This window comes from Centropristis striata, chromosome 4 (genome assembly GCF_030273125.1).
Source record: "Centropristis striata isolate RG_2023a ecotype Rhode Island chromosome 4, C.striata_1.0, whole genome shotgun sequence".
Lineage (NCBI taxonomy): Eukaryota > Metazoa > Chordata > Actinopteri > Perciformes > Serranidae > Centropristis > Centropristis striata.
In genome coordinates, this window is record NC_081520.1 from 8,505,515 (window position 1) to 8,528,813 (window position 23,299).

At 39.0% G+C, this 23,299-nt stretch overlaps 1 protein-coding gene across 2 annotated transcripts in view; it reads left to right on the plus strand.

Annotated features, from left to right (window-relative positions):
- The window catches only part of sez6b (seizure related 6 homolog b), a 252,343-nt gene that overhangs the window by 81,288 nt on the left and 147,756 nt on the right, over positions 1-23,299 (plus strand). For both annotated transcript variants that reach the window (XM_059330806.1, XM_059330805.1), the window contains exons 2-3: positions 15,113-15,664; positions 18,257-18,390. In XM_059330806.1, the coding sequence (XP_059186789.1) occupies positions 15,113-15,664; positions 18,257-18,390 (686 nt within the window). The remainder of the gene's footprint in view (positions 1-15,112; positions 15,665-18,256; positions 18,391-23,299) is intronic.

Here is a 23,299-nt window from a genome sequence, read left to right on the forward strand (position 1 = left end):
TTTTTCATGAATTTAATTCCATTAAACCTCTGAAGTCCAGGAGATTTTGGTTCAAATTTGTCAACTTCCTATGCATTAATTTCTGTCTCTGTTTAGCATCTTTCAGTCTGTCCTTATATCACATGCATGGCTCCTTTTTCTCGACACAAACTTGGCTATCAGTCAGATTTTTTTTTTTTTTTTCAATTAAAGTATAGGCTGCCAGGAACCCAAAATACAAACAAAAGACACAGGTGTCTATGGAAACGTACTTTTTATTTTATTTTATTTTTTTTATTTTTTTTACAATTTATACAAACAAAAACAGCAGAAAAAATGTGAAATGATAAAACTACAAAACAGTCTATTTACATGTAAATTAAAAATAGTAATAGTGTTCATTGTAGAAAGAAAATTCACAATTTAAAAATTGTCTAGAAACATAAATGGCACACTGTGAAAGCTCCTATGATTGCACTTTCAACTGGCTTTCTCAGCTTGTCTACATATCATATATAAATAAAGTTATTAAGTTATTAATTAAGTTGTAAATAAAATGTGTATTTTCAATAAATAGATGGACTCCAGAGGGTTAATATCATCTTTCAATATGTCTTACAAAAGTAATAAACAATACAGGAAGGCAACAAATATTTGTCTGACTAGCTCAGTCATATGCATACAAATACAGCCTCCACGTAGGCTTTACAGTATTGATGTAAATTGTATTGTTATAAGGAGTGGGTGTCCACTGCAGATATTCACATGTGCCACTGCTTCTGTCATCTGCTGCTAGAAAAACAGACGAGCTACGAGTATCTTGGCACAGAGCGTCGCTCGTCTCCTCTCTAAGCAGCAGATCAATGCATCTGCACTGATATGAGCTGGAGCTGCCTATTGATCCACTCTGCTTCGTCTTTGTCCTCTGTCATTATGGAGATGAGAGAGTGACCTTTTCCAGAGGTGTCAGGAGTGGAAAGGAGACTGTTTAACAGCTTTCAGGAGAATAAGATATGTGAACACTGAGACTTGCAACACTGGTTAGAATGACAAGACTGACCACAACAACTGAGGCACCATTACTGTATATCACCACGTTGATATTCGTATGATGTATTGTATCACAGTCCTAGTATACCCACTATGCCTCCTTTGTTTTTTTTTTTACCAACACATCATATTTCATTGATTTTACTTCCCATTTCAAGTTATATTTCAGCCTGATATATTTATTTGGTGTGTAATTAAAGTAAATTAAAGAGTATTTGTGTTTTAGCTACGTTTAACTTATAACCTGACTTTTGGCCGAACTTGTCTAAAGCCAGCATGAGTTTAGGGAGTGTTAAATTGGATTTGTAATTTTTGAGATATATAATAATATAATCTGCAAAAAGTCCTATTACATGGTCCTTATTGGCTGCATTGATTCCTCTAAACTCTTCATTTTGTCTTATACTCTGTGCTAGGGGCAATATGAATATGGCAAAAAGTGTGGTAGTAATGGCCATTCATTTTTATTCAAGCGGTTGGATCTCTGTAAAGAGCCTCTATGCACCCAACAAACTGACTATTGAAGCCCAGTGTCTCTAGTACTTGATACAGAAAGGGGCAACAGACCCTGTCGAAGGCCTTTTCTGCATCTAAACTGGCCAAAACTGTGCTTAGATGTTTTTTATTAATCTGTTCTATAATATGTAATATGTAATTGATATTTCTTTAGTACATGTATTGTGTCACAGTCCTAGTATACCCACTATGCCTCCTTTGTTTTGTTTTTTTACCAACTGTAGAGGGATTTAAAGATATGTTTTTATTGTAGTGGCAATAGTAGCAGTAGCTCGATGATAATAGCTGTGAGAGAAGCTGGATGGGTCCAACAAACCCCAGGCAGACAGTTTTACTGCCTACAGTTAAATTTCATTTGAAGTTCATTTTGAAAAGCCACGATGCATATTACCGGTGACACACCGACATGAAAGTTTATGCATTTTTATGTATCAGAAAAATGGAGAATTCTTAATATTGCTATAAAATAAAACATTATTTAAATTAAATGGATGTCCTGTATAGAATATTGGACAAGCACTTCAAAACTGTAGTTAAGTATGATGAGTAAATAAGTACCACTAACCTTGCTTTGTAGTAATGAGTAATAACTGTTTTCAATTGATAATGTAGCTATTAACTATTCTGAATGATAATGCAAAAGCACATATTCCATAATGCCATCAGTCTAATGAGTTTTTTTGTACATTTTGGACATGCATGCTAAAGACAACATTTTTATTCATTAATTTGCTAGAATTAATTAATTAGAGAACTTTCTGTTTGTACGACGTGGCAAACTGTGTCACTGTGGGTTTTGACTCCTGTAATATTTCTGGTGCTCAGTTTTTCATGAGGCCCAGGGAGGCTGAGAGGCTTGCATTTGGATATAATGGTGGTTGCGTACACCTGCTATTGTTTAGATTGCATGAATAAGTGTCCCTCACTGTGACTTTTAGAAGCAGGATCAATACAATGAGGGACATTTAAAGTGGGTAACATTTTGCTACAGGCAACACTGGATTAAAGATCTGGTTTGTATGCTTTGTAATAATTTATTTCTCATATAAAAATAGAAAACATGGCACAACTCTGCTGTTTTAATACAGGAACTGGGCTAAATAAATGAAAGTTATTCTTGCTCTCTTCAGTTCGATCGTATTTGCCCCAACTGCAGAGAGGACTAGGTGTTTATTTAAAACAGGACTGTAAAATAGGCAGGCCTCTATTTTTATTAGCCATTTTCATGTTTTATTAGGCAGTGACAGAATGGAAGGGAACACAGAGGGGAAGACATGCAACAAAGGTAACTTTGGGTTTGAAACCAGGACATCCAGTTTTTACTATTTTTGAATGAATTTGTAATTTGATAATTTTTTGGAGACAGCTATTTGACACAATAGTTTGTGACGAAAACCACGGGGTCAGTATCAGTCATGTGGTTTTCTCTCACTGGCTCAATTACCTTAATTGCTTTCAGGTCTAATTGGCTGTTTTGTTTATTTATGCTACTAGCAATGAATCTGATACATAGATGTTTTTCATTTTAAGTCTTCCACTGGCTCACAAAACAGAACCCCTTTTCCTGGCTGGCTTTTAATGAGACATATGTGCAGGAAGTGTTGTTTCATTGATAATATCCTGATAGTGATTGCTAAGCATTACTGGACACAGCTTGCATAAAGGGCCATGTGAGGGGAGGTCACATGTTGTACACATGCACTCCAACACCTTTTGACTTAGAGAAGGTTTGGGCACACCACTCTAGTTGCAGCTTTTATCATTGTCCATTCGGTCTACTGAGTAATTGACCCAAGTTTTTAATACGTCAGTCTTTCCATCGAGTAGATCTCCTCAACAATATCCAGCCATTGTGTTGGGCTTGGGCCAGTTTTTTGTTATGGCCTTTCTACGTGCCAGGATCAGTATTTTGAAGAGGTGTAATGTGACCAATAAAGAGAGGAAGTCCTTCTTTTGAATAGTACTGTCTCGAGTCAAGCCCAGGTACATGATCCTGGTGTCTCTGGGTATCCTATAAGAAAAAATCCCTTCCAGAATTTGAACCACTCTGTCCCAGAACCCCTGTATTTTTACACATGTCCACAAAACATGAGTGTGATTGGCACTAATCTGCCCACATTGTCTCCAGCAATGCTGTTGCTCACCTAATCGTTTACTTTTGATGTGTGGTGTAATGAAGAAGCGAACCAAATTCTTCCACCCAAACTCCCTCCATCCTTTAGAGCTGGTGGAGGTTTGCTGGGTTCATATAGTTTCTGAGTAATTAACACTCCAAAATATTTCATTGATTTTACTTCCCATTTCAAGTTATATATTCAGCCTGATATATTTATTTGGTGTGTAATTAAAAGAGAGTATTTGTGTTTTAGCTACGTTTAACTTATAACCTGACTTTTGGCCGAACTTGTCTAAAGCCGCCATGAGTTTAGGGAGTGTTAAATTGGATTTTGGATTTGGATTTTTGAGAAATATAATAATATAATCTGCAAAAAGTCCTATTACATGGTCCTTATTGGCTATATTGATTCCTTTAAACTCTTCATTTTGTCTTATACGCTGTGCTAGGGGCAATATGAATATGGCAAAAAGTGTGGTAGTAATGGCCATTCATTTTTATTCAAGTGGTTGGATCTCTGTAAAGAGCCTCTATGCACCCAACAAACTGACTATTGAAGCCCAGTGTCTCTAGTACTTGATACAGAAAGGGGCAACAGACCCTGTCAAAGGCCTTTTCTGCATCTAAACTGGCCAAAACTGTGCTTAGATGTTTTTTATTAATCTGTTCAATAATATGTAATATGTATAATAAAGTTCGTCTGATGTGTCTTGAGTTTGACATCCTTTTATAAACCCTGTCTGATCCTCACTAATTAAGTCGGGCAGGAATTGCTCCATTCTTTTAGAAATAATGGATGTAAACAACTTGTAGTCTACATTCAATATAAAGATTGGACGATAGGATTCACAATTTTCTTTATTTTTACTTGTTTTGGACTGACTGATATCACTGGCGACTGTGACTCAGTTGGTAGATCGGTCACCCATTGATCGGATGGTTGGAGGTTCAATCCCCGACCATGGCAGCCTACATGTCCAAGTATCCTTGGACAACATGCTGAACCCCAAATTGCTCCGGATGCTGCGTTCATCGGTGTGTGAATGAACTCCTGATGGTGGCAGGTGGCACCATTGTGCCCTGGTAGCCTCTGCCACCAGTATGAATGTGTGTGTGAACAGGTGAATGAGTGCAGTCTGTAGTGTAAAGCACTTTGGATAAAAGCGCTATATAAGTGCACTCCATTTACCATTTACTGCATCTTTCCATGATGGTTGTCCAATTAAATGAATGCAACCTAATAGGATAGGATGCATAATAGGAGCAAGGTCTTCTCTAAAGATCTTATACCATTCATTAGGGAAGCCATCACTTCAGGGCATTTTTTTGCTTTCAGTTTATTGATAGCCATGTGCAATTCATTTTTCGTGACGGGACCAATTAATTTATCACTTTTACCTATGGAGGGGAGGTCTAATGATGCCAAATATTGTATCATGTTTTCCTCACCTACAGTCTTGGGCTGCAGGTAAAGAGTTTCATAGTAGTTTTGGAAGATTTTATGGATTTTCTGGCTCATAAATTACTCTATTAGTTATAGGGTCTCTAATTTTATATATTGCACTTTTAATTTGTTGAGTCCTAAGGCGTCTTGCTAGAATTTTTGTCACTTTTGGGCATGATTCATAAAAGATTTGTTTAGTGAATCTCATTTTTTTCCCCCAATTCGTCCTCCAGAGTACTATTTAATGGATCTTTTATTTCTTTAATCTGATTTTCCTGCCCTTTGTCCTTATCTTTTGAATGTTGCTTGTCTAATTTTCTCAGAGCTTTCTCTGATTCGTCATATTTTGCCCTCTTTAGCTTTTTAAATAAGCTGTTCTTGAAATGAGTTTCCCTCTAATTATCGCTTTAACTGTGTCCCATATAATGGTACAAGGTTCTTGTACTTTAATTCAATAATTCCACTACTTTATACTTTTATATATATATACTTTATACTTTAAAGTATATATATACTTTATACTTTATACTTATACTTTTTACTCCAATGCAATATCATATTTTTTTACTTCAGTAGTTGTATTTGATACCTTTGGTTACACACACACACATGAATGAGCAAAAAAGCAAACAAATAATAATAGAAAATAAAATAATGGGCACCAAATAGACACAAAGGATAGTCTCCTCGCTTCTTACTCTTAGTGTTTATTTTGAAGGTCAAATCAAAAAATAATCTGAGATTGATTTCTGGGTCACAAGCTGGAGGTTCAGAGAGCAGAGAGATGAGGAGGCACAACATGAGTTTTTTAATGAGCCATTATAATTTAGGCAATTTACCTTAAGTTAATTAAGGCCTTGATTAGAGGCTTAATTTTACACTGTTATTTTATTAGTAGTCCAGACTAATCTGATTGCTTTTAACAGGACAAACACAACACTACACATCAAGGTTATAATAGTTTTGGATTTTTCATTAGCTTTAGTTTTAATTTCGCTGTCAATTTTTGTTTTCAAATTCAGTTACTTTTAATTCATTTTTAGAGTGAGTTTGCTAGTTGTAGTTTAGTTTTTATTAGTTTTAGATTTTTTGTAATGGGCTGTGTGTTGGGTGTGAGATTGAAAGAGGTCATAACAAATTTTGCCTTTATTTCTTTTGGAACCTGGTCTCACAGGAATTCGTGAAATAGCCACGGATTTGCTTAACTCAAAATCTGTGGAATAACCACGGAATCACTCAAATTTCCGTGAAACTGACACGGATTTCGCTACAATGCAAGTTAATGACAGTCATATCCCGTGGCTATTCCAACATACAAAGTGATTATGTACATTCACTGAGTGACTATTTAGAAAATAAAACATATATTTCTCACTAGAAATGTGATCAAAATCCATTTTTATGCAGAAACTAAGTCAAAATATTGATTTTTTAACTAAAAATGAGAGAACTGTCCGCCATGTTTTTTTGTTCTGACCGCCGGAGCCTTGAAAGTCACGTGACTTGGAACAAACCAATAGCAAAAAATATCCATGGAATATCCACGGGATATGACTGTCATTAAATTGCATTGTAGCGAAATCCGTGTCAGTTTCATGGAAATTTGAGTGATTCCGTGGCTATTCCACAGATTTTGAGCTAAGCGAATCCGTGGCTATTTCACGGATTCCTGTGAGACCATGTTGTTCCTTTGGTTTATCCATCTCAGCCCCAGTAAGGTTATCAGCTCTTACAGTTCCGCGTGTTTTGAATTTTGGTTTGAGTGTAGACATCCCAGTCTCAGTACACATATTTACCATGTGTTCCTGCATGTTCACTAACCAGCAGCTGTTTAGTTGGAGCTAAATAAATACATTTCATATCAACCTAAAAGGATTATGCAGTGTATCCCCTACATGTATTCTGCAGCGGTGCTCTGCTGCTGCTTTCTTTTCTTTACAGCCAAAATGGTGTCATTACGGTAATTTCACTTGCGCTTCTCCCGGAAGCCCACAAAGCAGGAATACACACACTCAGTGGTGGAGAAATAGAAACACTGGATTATGTTAGAAAAAAGTTGACAAAGACGAAAACGAAGGACATTTTCACAATAATTTGAGTTTGTTTTAGTTCGTTTTGTAACCACACAATACAGTTTCAGTTAGTTATCGTTTTTTTTTTACTTTCGTTTTTATTTTTATTTCAGTTAGCAAAAATGTTTTTTCAATTCTAGTTTTCGTTATTTAGTTAGTTTTTGTTAACTTTAATAACCTTGCTACACACATTCACTCTTGAACTTTTCCCCATTTTAGTTCCAGTGTGTCAAAAGCATGTTACCATGGCCTGCTCGTATCCTTTCATTTCTTCCCCATCCTCTCTTGTGTTGCACACACATTAAGTGCTCAGGCTATAGCTAGAAAAGCTCAAATCAAAGAGCCCCTATTAAAGCGCACGGGCGGACTTTGCTTCCTTTATCTCTTTCATGTCGGTTTTTAGTTCATCTGTAGCATGGCAACTGCTTGATCCAGATGCTCCTCGCTATACAGAGACTGAATAAGTGTTTTATTTTGTTCATTCAGGAGAAAAATAAAAGGTAATATTTCAGGGAGGAAAATCACCTTTCCACTGTGCACTGATGTAGATTACTAAAATATTTATGTGTATTTAAGTAGGACATCCAGGCTCATTTTTTCTCCTTATTGCACAAAAACACCTTCATACATACATTGATATGAATGCTTATTAAGGCAGACTGGGGTTTTATATGTTTTCAGGTACTTTCTTTCAGGCTGCTTTGTTTCTTATTGTAAACTCCTACCATGAATTTTGATGATTGGGATTTCTACAGGACTCTTGGTCTATTCAAGGGCAAGCTTAAAAGGTGTTGTGGTTGTCTGACAGCCAAGGGGGAAAACATCAAAGTGTCCCTTCAGGTCCCTTGTCACATTCTTCCCTGCATCACAACGACTAGAAAATGGTGCTGAAGTGAAGAGAAGGCAAAATGAAGATCCTTTGTTGATGAACATTAAAACAGGTAGAGACTTCAACACTGTGTTAATGTGATACTTTGGTATATATTGTTCAGCTCTAATTGTCTGGCCCGACAGCTTAGTTGCATAGAGGATTACTACAATAGTTTCAATGCAGTTGTAGTTGTAATGGTGTTTGATACCATGTTGACATTCAGTGTGTTTACATGCACAGTTTAATCGAGCTATGCTTAAAAATCGATATTGGCGTCTAATAGGACTTCTGTCCTTGTCCCAGATTACATACAATTGAGAAAATAGAATAACTGACAGGAACGTGTCCTCGTCCTCAACACTGGGTGGCGATATGCATCGTTTCAGCAGGTTAATATGGCGCCCTTTCCGGTTGACCTCAGTTCGACACTTTTCGTGCCGTCGATTCTGACCGGCGAGCGGCTAATGTGACCAGCTAATTACCGACCAGCTAATGTGACCAGATAATGGCCGACCGGCTGATGTGGTAGCGGCAAATGTGGTAGCGGCTAATGTGGTAGCGGCTAATGCGACAGGCTTTCTTGGATGTTTTTCTTTCTTTCTTTTTTTTTTTTTTTTTAAGATATTTTTTTGGCCATTTTTGGTCTTTATTGATAGGACAGAGTGAAGGGGGAGACAGAGGGGAAGACATGCGGGAAAGGGCCCCGAGCCGCCGCCCGCTTACGAGGACAATGCCCCTATGGTACGTGCTCTACCAGGTGTCCCACCGGGAACGCCTTCTTGGATGTTTTTCTACGCCAGCGTGGATATGGGGGAATGGAGCGAGCGGAGCATGTGCACATGCGTTGTCTTGTCATACATGCTGCCGAAAATCCTATTGCTATCACATTATCTGGGTGTCCTAATCAGAGTTGGAGAACTCCGACATCAGCCGGACTAACATGTTTAGATGCACTTCAGTTGTCCTGTTATAGTCAGATTAGGGCAATAATTTGTTTTTTTCAAGTGTCATGTAAACGTACTGACTGTGATCTCAGTTTCACTTCATTACTTTAAAGAGAGAAACACCAACTTAACTTGCAAACGAGGCCTCGTGTGTGACATTAACTTGCAAGCCACTTGCTAACGTTCATCTTCAAAGAGGGAGATCTCTGCAGAAAGGCTTCAAAAAGCTGAGATGCAGGAGGTGAGAAGAAGATGAGGAGGGGGAGTTGTAGTCTCTGGGGACCCAGACCTCTGAGGCCACTAGAGAAAGAGAAAAAGCTAAAGGGGAGATCTGGTCTTTATATCTATAGGAGTCATAAATGCTTGGCATCATGGGACAAGAGACATCTTCTGCATCTAATCCACATCAGTTTAAATCCACAAATGAACCCATGATCCACATGTGGCAAGATCCAAACATGTATAAGTGTTTTTTTTGTTTTTTGTTTTTTGTCTTTTCACTGATGTTACAGGTGTAAGATGATCTCTTTAGAAATTAGGACACCTTGATGCATCAGTGTGCATATGAATGAGGATAAACTGAAACACAAGAAGGACACAAGGATGTCTTCCTAATGCTCCATAATGCTGAGTTCTATAAATAGCAACTGTTCTTTGTGATTCATCATGGCATTATATATTGGCAGCAGTTTAATGCACAGGATAGTATAGGCTACAACAAAAATGACAAATAAACTACCTCCCACCCGTTAACAGTCCACAGCTAAATCATGACTCAAGATTCACTTTATTGTCATTTTATTGAGTATTTTCATACACAGATGAAACAAAATATCATTTCTCCCCAGCTCCAATCCGTGCATTAAAAGTCATACATATTCAAAATTGTCCTTTCTTAAAATAAAAATAAAAACTTTAAAAAATTCTAGACACAGTTCAATAGCACTGTGTTGTTTCCTGTTGATAGGTGCTTGGACTTGGTTTCAAAGCACAACTATAATTCATCTAAATAAATAATGTCTGTGTAGATTCTCTCTAGTTGTGCTTCCAAAATGACATGTTTTGAAGTCTTTGGTTGTGCTAAATGTATGTGAATGCAAAAAAATTGCATTCACATTTTTTGGCTGGTGAGAGAACCTCTGCCTTTTTTATTTTCCCTGATTTTGGAAAGCATTCCTAAACCTGCACCCATTTGGGATTTACATTTTCAACTCTCCTCTCACATTATCTGTCATGTTTCATAAACACATCTGACAAAACTCACTGCTCACCCAGTCTATACCTTATTTTTTTACACCTCGTGGCAGCAAGGTTAAAAAAAAAGAAAAGACCTCCAGTCAGTCACTTTGGGATTCTGTCACACTCTGTGTTTTTTTGTAGATTTACCTGCCAATGTGTCTGATTCTGTGCGAAGAGCTGTGTGTGTTTGAGAAGCGAGGTGCAGGTTGGGAAGTGGCTCAGCTACAATAAACCCTGATTGTTTGAAGCAGATAGCTATTAGCCGGCAGAGAGTGGGAGCTATTATGGTGGAAATGAAGCATTGTTAAAGAAACATAAGACTTCCCTCAGCGGATGATAGCCTCCTGAAGGGGTCTTAGATTAGATATCACAGGTGCACTTGGGAGGGGAGCGCTGATCATTACACTGGGAGAATTATAGCGGCTCATCAAATCTCCTCAGGAATGAATATTAAGTCTTATTACGGGGGGATAGGGAGGGAAGGAGCCACTGATGTGAGCAATTTACGAGAAGTGTTGGGGTTGTACCGTTTGGCTTTTTACAAGAAGTTTTCAGTGTGCCAATTGACTCACATTGGTGGTAGCACAAATGCACTGCTCCACATAAAGAAGCATTGAAAGGAAATATGGCTAAAATTCAGCTTTGAAAGATGGAATGACTTTGCTTTGGGGAATGCAGAGCTGTGTGAGTGAATGTTCCTGTCTCCATCCAGAAGCATGAGACAGGTTCTCTCTGCCTTGATGTCAGAGTGAAGTACAGTGAAGCAGAGCAATGAATGGGGAGAGATAAAGAGGGTGACTGAATTTCAGATTTATTCTCTGGCTATGAAGTTATACTTTCTGCTGTCAAAATCACTGCAGCTCTGTGGAATAAAAAATTACATTCTGGAAGTGAGATAAATCAGTGACACGGTATAAATTCCTTCTTTTGAGTAGAGAAACAGGGCTTTTCTCCACTCTTCAGCATATACGTTGCACAAAGTTTATAATTGCATATCTTTAAAATAAACATATATTGCATAACACAAAAAAGGCAGATGAAACAGGAACAAAAATAAATAAATAGATGTGACGATTGAAATTAAGAATAAGGATAAGGATAGACATTTCCAGCTCAGCAGGGTCAAACATATGAGAGCATTTTCTGTATTACTACGCCACAACTCATCTCACACCATTACATTATTTGTTCCTTGACAGCCTGAAATAAATCCTGTCTGGTCTGATTTTATCAATACTTTGTATAATTTTGTATTCTAGTTGCTAGAATTGAAGTTGATAATTTATAATCTCTACATAGAAGGCTTATGGGGCCCTTTCCCTCCTTAGGTATGACTGTGATGATAGCTTTTGACCAAGATTTTGGGGATCTTCTGAATTTAATACATAGTTATATACTCTACATGATACAGGAGAAATATCATTTGCAAAGACTTTGTAATATTCTCCTGCAAACTCATCTGCTCCTGGTGTTTCTTTTTTAGTTTTTAGTTTTTTAAGTTTAGCACTAGTTTCCTTAACTTCATCTTCTCTAATGGGCTCTACTAGTTTAGTTCATTTGTCAATTTATTCAATTTGAGAGGTTTCAGGAACTCATAGATTTTATTCTTGTTCAGAATCCTGATCTTGACCTTTATATATTTGCTCATAATACTTTGCAAAGGAATTGATATTTCGTTAGAGTGGGTGTCAATCTGGTGTGTTTCTGGGTGCTACATTTTAGAGACTTTGCTGGACTTTCCCATTTCACAATATTTTATAAGGGCTCCTTCTGCGTTGTATGTTAATACCTCATCTAATTTCAGTCTAGTTTCATTCTTTCTTTTAGTACCTCATGTGTCATTTATTGTTTATGTACCCTCTCTAATATTTTAATTTAACTTTCTAGTTCTTGTTGCTTCATAAGTCTTTGCTTCTTTAAACCTCTGAAGTCCAAGAGATTTTGGTTCAAATTTGTCAACTTCCTATGCATTCTTTTCTGTCTCTGTTTATCATCATTCAGTCTGTCCTTACATCACATGCATGGCTCCTTTTTCTCCGCACAAACTTGGCTATCAGTCTGATTTTTCATTTTTTTTAACTTAACAAAGTATAAAGCTGCCAGGAACCCAAAATACAAACAAAAGACACAGGTGAAATGTACCATATATATATATATATATATACATATATATATATATATTTTTTTAAACGATTTATACACACAAAAACAGCAGAAAAAATGTGAAATAATAAAACTACAAAACAGTCTATTTGCATGTAAATTAAAAATAGTAATAGTTTTCATTGTAGAAAGAAAATACACAATTTAAAAATGGTCTAGAAACATAAATGTCACACTGTGAAAGCTCATTGCACTTTCAACTGGCTTTCTCAGCTTGTCTACATATCATATATAAATAAAGTTATTACTGTAAATAAAACATGTGTATTTTTAATAAATAGATGGACTCCAGAGAGTTAATGTAGATCCCATAGAAATAATTTTCCCCCTTATCGTGGCCTTTCCTACACCCCATATTGAAGGAGAAACAGTTCCATTATCATTTAAGTTCAAGTATTTAGATAACTGTATTTCCCCTTTAATACGGGTGCAAAAGAGACATTGAGCCTCCGGATTTTCTAACTCCAGATTAATTTTCATAGCGATAGGACTGCGGTCCAAAAAAACAAACAATGTCCGTCAGAACTTAATAGCATATTCTTCAGAACAACTTTTGACAGCAACTTATATGGAAACATAAGTAACCCATCATTATGTATGTTCACTGTTATTATTGTATGCAAGACAAAGTAAACTCCTACCGTTTTTAAGTCTCAGTGGGCGTTCAGGCTACCTTGGTATTAAGAGGTGTTTTAGTTTTCTGATGCTGATCGCACCATGTCCCTCTTCCTCTCACGCTGTTCCTCCATCCTTTATTCAACTCGTCCTTGATGCGCTCTCTTTCTCCACAGCACACCTTGACTCCCAGGTCCTTCAGTACCGATTCATCGCTCGTCAAAGTTGCGAAGGTCTTCTCTTCCGTGTTCAGCTTAATTTTCAGTTGTGCAGGGTTCAGGCAGCTATGACTTTGTGAACTTTTACTCGCTTCTTCTGTAACTCTTGAGAGTAAAACAAAGAAAATCCACTCCATCTCGGAAGAAAACCTTTCCCTGACTCCAAGCTTGCCATATGACCAGGGCTGGTTCTAGTCAGCATATATGAGGGGGCAGTCAGAAATGTGAAGGGGGCATCATGTGTACACATCATGCTCCAGCACTTTTGTTTTTGTGCTTATAGTAATGATGCTTTCTTCATTGAAAGGGGTCTGTGTGTCCAACCTGGAGAAGTGGATTGCACTTTGTCAGGCCTCTACCTTCAGACCTGTCCAGGTGTCCCACCTGAAGACTAAGCTCCTGCTGGTTTAGCTTTTAAGGTCACTGAGGCACGCAAACCCCCTGACCACAATAAGGTGGGGGGGAAACTGAAAAATAAAAATAAAATAAATGAATAAAATAAAATAAAATGTCCTTCATCCAGATATCAACCAACAATCGTGTATCTTGTGCCCCTTTTTCGGCTGATTTTTCCGCTACTGCAGATAATTTTGTAATGTAATTTTAAAGTATATTAATTTTGTTAGTATATTAAAATGTGTTTTCTCAACTTCTAAAATTTGGATTTGAGCGTAGAGCCGGCCTCGCATATGACTGCATTCTTTACTGCTGCTTCTAAAAATCTCACTATGGTAGATCTGGGGGAAGCTGCTGGATCTTTAGGTTTCGACATAAGTGAACGATCTCAATCTTAATGTCCTTTTCTGGTGGTCGAGTTTAAGTTCAAGTTTTGATTTTCCTTACAGATTTACCTGAAATCCTTCAGCAGTGTTATTTCCTGGTCTGACTGACAATTGTTGTTAGTCGTGTGTAAGCTAGCATTAGCTAGGCTAGGCGGCCTCCACTCTTTATGATCTTTATCTTTCGAAGTGTCTCATCTGCTGGAGGCCTTTTGTCTTGTTGATGAACTCATCTGTAGGAGAATTCGTTCCTGCATTAAAATCCTCTGATAGCTGTTGTTGTCACTGTTTTTATGTTATGTCAGACGGAACTCCGTTTCTATGCTGTAAAAGCTTTTAATGGTCTCGCCGGAAGTCCCATCATTGATTTATTTATTGATTAAAAAAAACCACTATCACTCTTTACTGCCTGCAAAAGTTATACTTATTATTTTCAAATAAAAAATGATAAACGTGGGGCGCCCCAGTGACAAACCTGGTAGAGCGCGTACCATAGAGGCTCTGAACTCGCAAACAACGGTCTGGGTTCAAGTCCGACTCAGAGCCCTTTCCCGCATGTCTTCCCCTCTGTCTCTCTCTCTCAAATTATCAAATAAAGCCTTGAATAATGGCCCAAAAATATCTTAAAAAAAGAAAAGAAATGTAAAATCACAATAAACTTAATGGATTATGTTGTCCTTCAGCACACAAACTGCTTTTTTTAGGGGGGATAAAAACTATACAAGGACATACCTCAATATAAAATGTTTAAAATCCTTGTTTGTGCATCACAATCACAATCACAATTTACATTTTTGTATTGTTATATTGTTCCATTGTTAATCTGTTAAATATTATTGGCTCGAGGTCTTCTTGGCCTTTGTTGCAGAGATGTGTTATAACAGGCTGGTTGCTGCAGCACCATTCTCGAACATTAACAAATTAAAACTAGGATTGGCCGTGTGTTAATTCAATGGCTGCGGATGGAGAAGTTTGAAGCCAAAGCAGAGAACATGCAGTAAAGTAAAGCCTGAAACCTATGCACCTGCGAGCCATTATTGAGTCTGTGGTATGAATCTACATCCATCCAACCAACCACATATGTTATTCTCTTTTATTTTCTGCAGCCTCTGCTTCTGAGGATGGTCTATCTATCACCCCAGGGGGCAATTCAGAGAGTGGGGCCAGCTTGTACCCCACCACGCAGGATACAGGCAGGAGGCTTCCCATCGTCACTACTGCCCCACCAGTCAACGTCCCCAACCACCACCCACTCTACAGAAACCCCCCCCAACGCCCTTATGGTCAGGCAAACTACTTTAAAGACAGCTCTCAGCCCAGCTTTTCCATAATGCCATCCGTGGCTCCACTGGATAACAGTGATAAAAGGCATTCAGATGAGAGTGCTGAAAGCGCCAACATTCGAACAACCCGAGTTATGCACTCATTAGAAGCCACTTCTCAGTCCATCTCCCCTGTTACAGTCAGCAGTATGGTTTTAAAAGACCCAGAACATGCTGTCACCATTCTCTCTGCCACTGCTGCTGCAAAGGAGCAAGATGTAGTGAGAGTAAACCAGCCTGGACTAAAGCAGAATGTGAAGCCTGGCAGTGATGAAGAGGAGACAACCACCACCACCATCACCACCACCACCATCATCACCACCATGCAGAGTCCAGGTCAGATTGTTATGCCCTTTTAAATGTCCTACATACCATAAGAACCATATTCATTACAATAATTTGAAAACTATTATAAAATAATATATTCTGAATCTAATTGAGTGCTGCTGTGTGCATGCAAATACAGTAAGTGTGTGGCTGTGGGTTGAGAAGGGACCAAGTTGTGATGTGTTGTTAATGGAATCAGTGAAACATCTCATTATATCAGTATGGCATATGGAACATTCAGGAATGAATTATAATATGGAGAATGTCTTCATTAAATTCAAGGTTCAAGGTTTGTTTTTTGTCATTCTACAAAGCAGTTGTTGTCTATTTATGCTACACAAGAAAGTAGATCCAAGACAACTCTGATAACATAATAATCTCTCTGACTTGACAGTACCTAACTAGTTTCATTGGGTAGTCAGTGAAGTGGCTGTTAGTTTGCCAGTTTGGTTTCTGTTAATATAAACTCCACTTTTACCTCTTGTCTTTATAAATCATTTAAAATCTGCTGTGAACATGTATATTATGCTGAATTTACCATGTTTCCAGTTATACATTTAGGCATTTCAGTGTCCCAGCCTCGTACTGTTATTATTTTATTTTTATTACTATTACTGTTATAATTATGAATATTTGTTGTTTTTTTGTGAACCACAACCACAGTCTTTTCCCTAACCCTGACTATCTCATAGCTTTGTAAAGATATTGTAGTAAATTAGAATGTTCTTATTTCTTTTTTCTTCTGTCTTAATACCCTCAACTAATATCTTTATATTTGCATGTTCTACAATCACAAAGCCACGAGGCGGACATAAAGTACAACAGCATTGCTGCATCACTAACCATTAATCAAGGGGCACAAACAGGGACCACAGCATGACACTCTGAGGTTCTTAGTTAGGAGAGAGTGGATGGGGAAAATAATATCACGGAGGTGACTTCTCAGTGGACTTTGCAGGTCAGGAAGAGCAAGATGGTAGCGGCTTGATTAATCACCTCATCTGTGTGCCTGGTGACGGCAGGTCAAAGCACAGACTGGCAGTACTGTTCACCCAGGCACAGGGTGAATGACAGCACTGTAGTGCAGTAATAATGCTGGAGTGGACACTCCCCGAGGTGAAGTGCCGAGGGGACACAGAGAGGATGTTCTTCTTCTTAAGGAAGAATTTCAGTAAAAGTTTACTTTCTAGCTAAGAGGGGGATATATTTTCACAAGGAAATATTCTGTCCTCAGCTGTCCCATCACAGGCAGCTAGAGAAGTACTTGTACAATATGTGCAATAGGCTGATGTATTCTGTTTTTTCCTGGACAGGACTTATACTACATTTACCTCTGGAATTGACATGTGATCGGTATCTGGATATCTGATCTGGATCAGGAAAAACTCAGACTGAATGCTATCAGATTGGCTGGACCACATCTGGTGGTGGTCTGGTTTGTACTACTGGTATTGAATATTAGTGTAACTAACATCTGTACATTGTGACCACATTTATAGAAAAGAAAAGAAAGTTCAGGGTAAAGGTCACTTGACTCTACCTTTTTGACATGTCAAGTCAACTTAGTTTAATTTATAACAAATACTTTATAGGGCCAACTGACATGTAATATATGCTGTGTGTACTGAGTAGATAGCAATAACAATAGTAAAGTTAGGCATTCCTAACAAATGTAACATGCACTCCATGGTTGTACCAATTGTACCAATACGTACACCTGGATACCTTCAACTGAGATGTAGAGTGTCGATTTTGCATTTGCTACAGCTCACCAGTTGAAATATACACTTTTGGTGCAACCGAGATACATCATCAGTGATGTATCCTGGGTTCACTGGGTGTTTCGGGTCTCGCAACATCAGACACCACGTCGCCAAGGCGACCCAGCTGGGGTTGATCAGGACTTGTGTCTATGTAGCTTGTGTGGTCCACGGATCTCCCCGCTTGATCCACAGCCATCTCGACGCCTTTCCTGCCGCGTCAGTGATGTTCCTGATGGCTTTCCTGTTGTGCAGTCCCTTCACTCCCAGCATCTTGAGTGCCCTGCTGAGAGACCTGACTTCGATGGGGTTGCATCAGGTCCTCCATCCCCTGCTCCGGCATTCACCTGCCAGCTCCTCGTACTTGGCCATTTTCCTCTCAAAGACCTCTTCCATCTGGTCACCGGGACCACTTGTCTTGTTGTGTCAGACACCAGGACTGAGTCCACCATCTGGCCTGAGTGTGGTCACTGTGATGTTCACAGGGAATTTGAGCTGTGTCCCTAGGTCGACCTTCAGCTGCCAGTCCCCAGCTGATGCCAGGATCCCCCCTGCTTGACTCTGGCACTGCTGTGGCTCCTCCCCAGCCTGAACAAAGGATGGATTGCCTTGTTGGTTGTTGGTGGAGATCCATGTGCTGATGACCTCTGGGATGACCCGCAGCACTTGGTCATGGCACAAGCGGTAGAACCATTCACTTAGTGCCCTTGTGCATCAGCTTAGTATGACAAAATTACACTTACAGCCATATACACGTATGTGTGTGTGTGTGTGTGTGTGTGTGTGTGTGTCCACACTGCTTCCATCAGATTCATTTCTATGCTGCTGTTTGTCCCTACAGTTCCCTGCCAGCTGAACCTGACTGGGCCAGAAGGATACATAGAGGCTCCACCACAGTCCAGCTCTGCTTTTCACTCCACTATGGACTGCAGCTACATCATCACTGTCTATATGGGTTATGGAGTAGAGGTCCAGGTAAGAGCAACATTCATCCATCCTCCATATGTTGGTCTCCTAATACTCTCATGCAAGCTTGATGTCATGGAAAATTCCCGATTAATAAACATACAGTTTTACATTTTCTTTGCTATAAGGGTGGATAATTGCATACTTTGTATGGTCTCAAACATAACATTTTTTTTGCAAAAAGCCAGCTACATAGGTGCAATATTGTAATGTTTTTGTTCTTCTTAGAATTCATGATTCAATACTTCAATACAAAAAATAGGAGTATTTTTGCTAACCACTACACCACCGCCACGCGGTGGTGTAGTGGTTAGCACTCTTGCCTTACAGCAAGAGGGTTGGACTCCAGCCTCCTGAAAATGGTGCAGGTCTGATCAGCAGCTATCAGAAGCGTTTGGTTGAGGTTATTGCTGCCAAAGGAGGTTCGACCAGTTATTAGATCAAGGATTCACTTACTTTTTCCACCATCACTATGAATATTTAATAGATGTGTTCAATAAAAACATGGAATATTAGATTTTTTTTGTGGTTTTAGATCAAGCACATTGTGTTTGTCTATACTTGGGACTTAGATGCAGATCAGATTACATTTTATGACAAATTAATGGAGATATGTAGATCATTTCGAAGGGTTCACTTACTTTTTTTTCAAGTGTCAGTGTGGTCTTCTGCTGCTGTTACTCATCTGCTTCAAGGTTCGATGTGTTGTGCGTTAAAAGATGGTCGTCTGTATACTTTGGTTGTAACCTGTGTTACCTGTGTGTTGGAGTTACTGTTGCCTTTCTATCATCTCCAACCAGTCTGGCCTTTCTCCTCTGAACTCTGGCATCAACAAGGCATTCTGGCCCAGAGATCTGACACTCATTGGATATTTTCTTGGACCATTCTCTGTAAACCCAAGAGATGGTGATGCATGAAAATCCATCTTCAAAGTCTCTTAAATCACCTTTCTTCCCCTTTCTGATGCTTGGTATGAACTTCAGCAGGTCTTCTTCATCATGTCTACATGCCTTAATGCATTGAACTGCTGCCATGTGATTGGCTGATTAGATATTTGCTTTAACAAGCAGTTGAACAGGTGTACATAATAAGGTGGCTGGTGAATGTATATGTGTGTGTGTGTGTGTGTGTGTGTGCGTTCGTGTGTTTGTGTGTGTGTGTGAGAGAGAGAGAGAGTTAGAGATCTGTTGTTTAAATGGATTGACTTTCTAGCAGGGTGAGATGCTGACACCATAATCAATAGTGTGTGTGTGACCTATGCCAGGCTTAGTTTTTATTTATAGAGCCACTGTGTTTGTCCCTGTGCATGTAATGTCTCTGGACCCACTCCGACATTGTCCATTTGTGTCCAAATGATTGTCCCTGTTTAAGCTGTTAAAATAGTGTGCGTGGTGTTGACCTACTGTCAGATGGATAGCTTCAATTAGCATTTTAATTTTTCATTAACAATAGTTCTCCAGCCGCCTCTGGGCCAGCAGCGCAGAGACATACAGCTTAAATAGCAGCTGCTCTAATAGAAGACCAATTTACTGCCCATTTTAAATATACAGTTCCATTATGCTCCTCTTCAGCCATATGTTTGCATTTTTATAAGAGGATTTCACCACAAATGCGTCATAGATTTCCAGAAACATGAAACTTGTGTTCATAGTCTAACCAATTAGACTATGAAATACCTGCTTATGTTCCTTCCTTGTATGACAAGATAAAAGTGCTTTGAATTATGAGGTCAATAAGGACATTTTGCATTTGGTATTTTACAGTAGGTAATTTTATTCTGGTTTTTAGGAACACATGTTGTCTGAGTTTGCTTTTTGCACTGTATGTTGTTGTATGTGAGCCACGTCTAAGACTATTTTCTGTCATGACAGACAATTAAGTTTTCTGATTCTGATTTTTCTCATGTTAATATTATTATTTGTCCGTCAGAGGATTCTACTTCATGAAGCTATACATCAATACTCTTGTAAATTCACACTGTACATAAATTGTAGGTCTCATCTTTGAAACTGACTATAGTGTCCCAAAACGAAACTCATTGGCCTTCAGCATGTGATTAGAGACAGGTTTGACTCTATGGATTTAGAATTTGTTGGTATGGTTGGAGACCTGCACAGTCTACTACACCAGTGATAAGCACTCTTGCCTCACAGCAAGAGGGTCGACTTCGGCCTGCGGCTCTTCTGTGTGGAGTTTGCATGTTCTCCCTGTGTCAGCGTGGGTTCTCTCCAGGTTTTCTGGCTTCCTCTCACAGTCCAAAAACATGCACTTAGGTTTAATTGGTGACTCTAAATTGTCCATAGGAGTGAATGAAAACGTAAATGTTGTCTGTCTCTATGTGTCAGCCCTGTGATAGTCTGGAGACCTGTTCAGGTTGTACCTCGCCTCTCGTCCAATGTCAGCTGGGATCAGCTACTGCCTCCTGAGACCTGAGTGCAGATAAGCGGCTAAAGATAATGGATGGATGGATGGTATGGTTTGGTTGTTTAGCGATGTGGCCTCAGAGCCAGTAGAATGCCAGCATGAGCAGTGAAGACCAGTTGACTACTCATTCCAGTCCAGCCAGCTTCCTTATAATATATTATATACATCTCCAATATATTGGCTACTTTGGAAAACTTTGGGGGCACACAGATGTTATGTTTATATGCTTAATGAATGAATGGATCATCTTTATTTAATTTGCTTTCTACAGCAGAGCCACCTTCATGATTAGACCACAAATGTCTCAGATGCTGTTTTCACTAGCACCTCTCACACAACCTACACTCTCATTTTAAGGAGGCAGCTGTCTGCGCTAATGCCATGCTGGCTTGTGTCTCATCTGTGTGCCATGGGCATAAAATACACACCTAATATACACACTAAAACAGGCAATATTGTCAAAGTAAGTCTTTTTAACAATAATCAAATCAATACATATGCTATAGTTAAGACATGGAGTGAAAATGTGGCGTTTAACTCTATGGAGTCTTGGGCTATTTTGTCCATTTTTGAATCTTTTTCATGTCTTTTAGTGTCTTTGTAAGTCATATTGTGTCTTTTTTGTGTCTTTTTTTTAAATCATTTTGTGTCTTTTTTAGCCATTTTGTGTCTTTTTTTGCCATTTTGTGCCTTTTTGTGTCTTATTTTGGTCATTTTGTGTCTTTTTTTAGCCCTTTAGTCGAACATAAAATGTGATTTTGAATCTTTTTTTACTTTCAGAACACTGTCATGCTCAATAAAATAGTTTAAATGTTGCAAATGTGAACAAAGGTTGCAAATATAACATATAAGAGGGTTACATCCAATTCTCTATTTTTATACAGAATATATTTGACCTTGTCTCCAGTTTTACTTGGTATATCGTCATCAAACTGAAACTGGCCTCATGGAGTTTCAAGCCAGTTCTTTAGAGGTAAATTTACAGTAGAGCTCCACGCTGCTTTGTTTTTACGTCTGGATGTCATGAAAAAGTCATGCTTTGGCGCTTTTGGAGACTCCAGAGGGTTAAGGAATATAATGTGGAATTTAAGGAGTATGAGGAGTTTATTTAAGGCTATGTTTACACTGCAGGTCTTAATGCGCAATTTAGATTATTTGCTGTACATTGCACATTATATTTGAAATGTGGCCTACGTCAGACTCCAGTGGGACCTGGTCACGGTCCCGGACTGACCCACATGAGCAGAAGAACAATAACAAAGAGGCTGTGTACAGAAGTAAACATGGAGGCTGCTGAACTGAAGCTGGAGAAGTTCTGAGCAGATGATGATGAGAAGGAGGATGAGGAGAATGGCTTTCTGTCGAGCAATGGTAAATGGACCTGCACTTATATAGCGCTTTTCTAGTCGCTTTACGACCACTCAGACTGGTACACTACAGACTGCGCTCATTCACCCTTTCACACACACAGTCACAGGTGACTACCCTAAACGCCACCATTGGGAATTCATTCACACACCGATGAACGCAGCATCGAAAGCAATTTGGGGTTCAGTATCTTGCTCAAGGACACGCTGCCATTGTTGGGGATCGAACCACCAACCTTCCTGTTAATGATCCAGTTAATGCTAACATGAATTAGCAGCAGCTTCTCTCAGTCAGGTTGAGGTGTAGAGAGGCTGTAGTCAGTGATCAGATCCCTCTCCTCCTCCACAGTCCAGATATGGTCTGCTCACCGTATCGGAAACAAGATGGCGACGAGTGTAACGCTGAACTCGATGCTTCCAACTGGCCACAAACCAATGGGTGACGTCACGGTGACTACGTCCATTATTTATATACAGTCTACGGCCAAAGGCCACCACATGAGTGAGAAAAACGTTGATTATTGTTTGTTTTTTTAAATACAATGTTCTAGACACTGTTCATGGTCTTTTCACAGAGTTTAGGATAGCAGTACCCAAATTGTGCATTATTTACAAAATAACTTTTTGGCACTTAGAAGGTTGTTGTGCTCAGCCACAGTTAACTGTATGGAAGACAACATGTTTACTGGTATTCCTCTGAATTGTCTTCACTGAATGGCTACATTTACCAAATGAATGACTAAAACGAGTGAAGGAGATATATTTTAACCTCCTTTCATCAGAATGTGACGTCCAGAGGAATGTCACATACTCTGATACAGCGGCCATGGAAATGCACCGTCCATGTCCAATGTCACCTCCACAAATGTGTTTGGCCCGTAGACAATGGCAGGCGCTCCAAATGATTACAGCCACTCTATCCACTCTAGGGCATTCAGTGTCGTTGTGAAGTGCCTGACCTTTTTGGGGAGGCTTATGTGATGATTTAAGTAGCGCCCTTGTCTCTACCTGAAACCCCCTCCTCCACATGATTAACTCCAAGAGCTTTGCTTCCTGCTGCTCATAAAATATACAATGGCCATTACGGCGCTGACCTTCCAGATGCCTGGCCTAATATATTTAGGATA